At 38.2% G+C, this 5,000-nt stretch overlaps 1 protein-coding gene across 7 annotated transcripts in view; it reads left to right on the forward strand.

Moving 5' to 3' along the window:
- The window catches only part of LOC122258785 (uncharacterized), a 19,984-nt gene that overhangs the window by 14,187 nt on the left and 797 nt on the right, over positions 1-5,000 (forward strand). For 2 of the 7 annotated variants that reach the window (XM_086544915.1, XM_086544917.1), the window contains 3 exons: positions 1-36; positions 382-562; positions 2,176-5,000. The exon at positions 1-36 is cut by the window's left edge and continues 52 nt beyond it; the exon at positions 2,176-5,000 is cut by the window's right edge and continues 797 nt beyond it. In XM_086544915.1, the coding sequence (XP_086401041.1) occupies positions 1-36; positions 382-562; positions 2,176-2,316 (358 nt within the window). In that variant the 3' untranslated portion in view covers positions 2,317-5,000. The other 5 variants (XM_086544916.1, XM_086544918.1, XR_015191695.1 and 2 more) reach the window with 4 other exon arrangements.

Below are 5,000 nucleotides of genomic sequence, written 5' to 3' on the forward strand. Positions count from 1 at the left end.
AAATAGAGCATCCTGGCCTGTGGCGTCTTCACTTCTGTAAGCGAAAGCATGGGTTGTGTTTCACATATCTTGACACATATGGTCATTTTGTCCTGATTTTATTGTTTATTTGATTGTATTGTTTTAAAGATTGAAATCTGGGTCATGAAGACATCAGGTGCAATAGTGTACTAAAATCCATCAAATGTATACTATAGGAATTAGTTCAGAAATGATAAACAGTAGATAATGGAACTGCTGTAGCAAGGATGTATATTTTACATTATTATAATTATTTGTATCTGCCTCCTACTGTCTTACCATGTGCTCCATGTTAGTTTCAAAGACTGTTTTGGATTTCATAGCCCCTACACAATATAACACAGATTCTCCCCCTCCAAGCAGTTGGGCGGGCCTGGATGGCTTTGTAAGTGAGGGCGAAGGGGAGGAAGGGGGCAGCATATCCCCCATTGGACTCCCACAGTACCGTCGCCATTCCACAGACACCACACACCTCAACCTCTGCGCCAATGCTCCTCCGGTCGCCAAAACCCGAAGCTCGGACAATATTTCAGCAGCTAGTGTGAGTATGGTCAGGGGAACCATGGGGCCATGGGGTGGCATAGTGTACCCTCTTTTGGGTGGTGAGGCAAACGGAGAAAGGGGTGTAAATAGTTCTCTGCAGCTGTCTTTTCCACCGGCTTAAAAGTGTCTGGAGACAGGTAAAAGGTGTTGTTGGTTTTCTGCAGGCAGCGTTGCCAAGCGTTTGGCATTTCCAGGAGTCAGGGTATGCTCACTGTTGGTAATTTGATTAATTGTTTTGTTCTACACCATTTATACATTATTTTAGCTAGTGAACTTTACAAGAACTAAATAGATTAAATACATGTTTTCTTTGTATTCAAATAATGGTGTGATAATGAATATGTATAAAAATCAGCAAAACAGGTTCAACCACCAAGTAATTCATGAATTTCCGCTTATTCAAAGGGTGGCAAAGGCTTAATACGTTTTGTTTCTACAAATCTTGCATTAATAGAATCTATACAGATTACATATGGATTCTAACATGGTTACAAGTCTTTATATCTCCTTTTATATATGTATTCTTAAAATAAATATCTTTTAAAATTTCAAATAAAGTAGCACATATATTGTGCAGATCCAGACATAATGTTTGGTGGTAATACTTCCAAAACAAGTAAAAGTAAATAAAACTCTACTTCTCATTTAACGTTACTAGCTCATACTAGATCTTTCCAATAGACTTAAAAGTTTTACTATGCCGAAGGCAAAAGGGCAAGTGATCAAATATAATTCCATATGCCACCAAATTATTGCCTTTGCTTGTCATCGTTATTATGTTTTCCTGTAAAAAAGGCTTTAAAAAAAGGTGTTGTGCTGGCGGAAAAGACAGCTTGTGTCTCTCTTCGCAACTTTTTAGACCAGAAATGTTTCTGTCAGATTTATAACGATGCCCTTATGTGTTCATCTTTTTAACCCATTGGTCGCGGTATTAAAAAAAGGTCTGTGCAGTAGGATAGCTGTTTTACATGTCTGGCATGATGCCATCCGCGTCTATGACCGACTCTGGCTTTGCACCAAATCATGCCATCCGCTGCTAATGGATTAATTAGAAAGTTTGGAATTTATTTTGCCCTTCGATCAGTCTTCAAATTTTTTTGTAATACTGTGTTGAAAACTAGGTCTATGAAGAAGTAAATTACAAAGATTATTATTTTTTATTAAAGATAGATCTACAGTCCTCTTCAGGTATCTGCTTTCCTTCCTAGTCTCCATACAGGAAATCATTTATAAAAGTTTATAAATTACTCAGACATAGGCTCCACTAAGATAGTATTATATATTACCAGAAATGTTTGTTTTTTCCGTACTGTGTTCCTCTTGTTGTGACTAGAGTCTAACAAAGTGGCACTCCTGCACAAATTAGTGAATATCCTTTCTTTACAGTGAATTGACAGCTGATTGATACAAATGCTGAGAAAAATATTGATAAGTAATTCTGTCACTGCTTACTCCCTCACAGTTCAAACATCATGGCTATAGCTTGTAGAGAAGGAAGTCTGTAAGAATCCTTGACATAAGACTTAGAATCCTTGACCTGGGACACATAAGACTTAGGAGAACTGTAAGAATCCTTGACCTTTGACCTGAGCCACTTCTTCTGGTCTGCAGGGCAACAGTGAGGCAAGCGGCACCAAGACTGGCTGCTTGGATAGTAACCTTCAGCGACTCCTGCTGCTCAACTCCATCCTGCCATCCTCGTCCCCCCCGACGCCAACTTCCCAGTATTCGCTCTTCAGTCCCACTAGCTGAACAACATTTGTTTTTCCCTGTGAATGCTAGTTTCTTCTTTACGGGCAAGTGCGTTCTCACCCGTGGACAGCTTGGCAGTATTTGTACTTTGGCGATGGAACAACTAGTGACATTCCTGTAGAGAATTCTGTCCTGGGGGTTTGAACCTGAGCTCAAGGGCAGAGGAAGCAAACAGCAGCAATGAGTGTGGGTTGGCATTAGTCACTTTGTTGGGATGGTGGATCAGGATGGTTACTTTTGTCATAGGGCTCCATAGCATAAACACAAAAAGCCCTCATGCGACAAATGGTGCCACCTTGTTTCCCATATCCCATGACTTGGGTAGCAGTGGAGGATGCAAGTACCCAGACTTGCCCAGCACTTACCCATTGCAATATCTTGGCTGTAAGTATTATCTTGTTTAGCCAACTAGAACACCTGGAATGTCACTCCAAACGCGACCTCAAACCAAATGGATATCAGTATACTTCCAGTTTTTTTGTCATCAGTTCAGCGTGGTGGAAGAAAGGGTTGTGCCTTGCGAGATAGTGTTAACCTTGCATAATACTAAAAGTAGTCCTTGGTGATAGTAGAAGTGTTGTCATTTATCTCTTGAGTAACTATATCATTTTTTTCACCCTTCCCCTAGTTAGTCATAGTATATTTGTTTATTCATGATATGCATGTTTGTGTGAAAGTGCGGAATTGGCTCTGGCATGTCAGGAACATGTGCCGCCTAATCCTAAAAATAGTGATGACAGGTGCAAGGAATCAAAGGATTAAGTATACTGAATTACAACAGGATAAAGGACAGTTTTGTAAATGTTTGTAATTTGTGTATGTTACGTGAAATGGAGTCCATAATCACTTACATGGTTTCTTAAGATGAAGGGAAACCTTTTTCTTTTATTGACATCATCCTTGACAGATGATAACATGGCAATGGTGATTATATGGCAGTGGCAGTTAAAATGTATATAGTGTGAGCAAGGAGTGTTTTCTTTGTAGCTACATTGCACAGTGAAAAGCAGAACTGCTTGTTTCTGTGGTGAATGTTAGGCATACTGGGTGGCAACTTTTAGTTCTTTGGTTGTACAGGCAAAATTGGGCATCGAGTTGCTCTGGATATGCTTTAGGAGGGCTTTCTTCTGAGAAATGGTGGTTGGAATGAAGGTGGAGTGGATAGCTTTTTTTTTTTTTCATTTGCAATGTCATATTATAATGGAAGAACATTGTAAAAGAAGACAAAAGCATTCATGAGAGGGAGGTCAGTGGAGGTGAAGGTGGATGAAGAGCCCAGAATAAGTTAAAGCTTCAAAAGATTAACAATAAAAAAAAGACAGGATATTGCATGTAGCTTCATAGAGGTTGTGCAGCAATGGTGGCAAATTGTTTGCAGTGGAAGCAAGGTAGAGCATAGGACGCAAGCATGTCCTCAATATGGTCCAGTGCTGTCCTGATTGATAAGTTGTGGTCAGGGTTGTTAGATTCATACAATATTTTTCGACAAGATAAAAAAAAAAAAATAAAAAAATAAAAAGATTCCCGTTGGTGCCATGTGATGTCACTCTTCTGTTTTGGTGGCTGCAAACATAGATACAACAAAGGGTTCAACCCGTAAAAGTCCACGTTTCTTTCTCTAAAGGAGTTTATTTACTTTATTTATTTGGACTGTATTAGCCCAGTGGTTCACTAACCTCTTTCTTTTCAGACAAGCTTTAAAAAGTTTTGTTTATATCTTTCCTGAGAATTCTGAAACACTTTCTCTATCTTTGAATTTTTTTTTTTCAAGCAAAAAATGCAATTATAGTTAACAGATTGATGCAGAAAATTGTTCAGCCTAATTTTATTCATCATAATGCTAATGTGAATAGAGCACTATATGTTAGATTATATGGAACCTGAAGTTGTGAACACAGTGACGTCAGTACTAAATTGATATTTTTATATTATACAAAAAAAATGATGTTCCTGCAATTAGATATTACAAGGATAATACCATTTTGTGGGTTTTTGAAAGGGGATGTAATTATTCATTGAATTTTTTCTTTAGATATTGACTTTGATGATGTGTTGTTAATGTGAATGGATTTTGGATGATTATTAGCCCGTATCAGATTAACTGGAAAAATTATGATGTTTGCTTAGCATTGCATCTTCTTAGTCTCTCCCTATATTCCTCCATTTATTTGACAATTAAAGGAGAAAAACGTCAAGCAGAATGAATTTGTAATGATTTGTCTAGAAATTAACTTATTGTTTGAAAAATGTCCTTCAATCTTTCATTCTCTTTTCTCTCTTTCTTTTTAGAACTAGTGAACAGCAACCTAAGACAGTGTCAAGGGATGATGACCCTGTTTTGTGCCTGAAATGCCTCTCTTTCATGCAAAGGGGGCTTCCCTTTTGTTGTGCTCGTGGCATTGCCGTTTAACCCTGATTAGATGCCCCTCAGGATGTTTGATAAGCTTTCTTTAAGCTGTACTTGTTTAGACTAAATGGAAGAGTTATGTTGAACCAAATAAGGATGTGAAAAGCTGAAGGAAAGGAGGTTTAAGAATATATTTTTATTTTCTCTTTTTTTTTTGGGGGGGTGGGGAGGTGGGGGGTATTGTAGATTGAAGTTGGCAGTGTTTATCGTGGGGAAAAAACGGTAAAGAGACTGAGATCAGTTTTGTGTGTTGGTGTGAAAGGGAAACCTATATATT

Source organism: Penaeus japonicus, unplaced genomic scaffold (genome assembly GCF_977035675.1).
Source record: "Penaeus japonicus unplaced genomic scaffold, GWHDUDI00000001_assembly GWHDUDI00000015, whole genome shotgun sequence".
Classification (NCBI taxonomy): domain Eukaryota; kingdom Metazoa; phylum Arthropoda; class Malacostraca; order Decapoda; family Penaeidae; genus Penaeus; species Penaeus japonicus.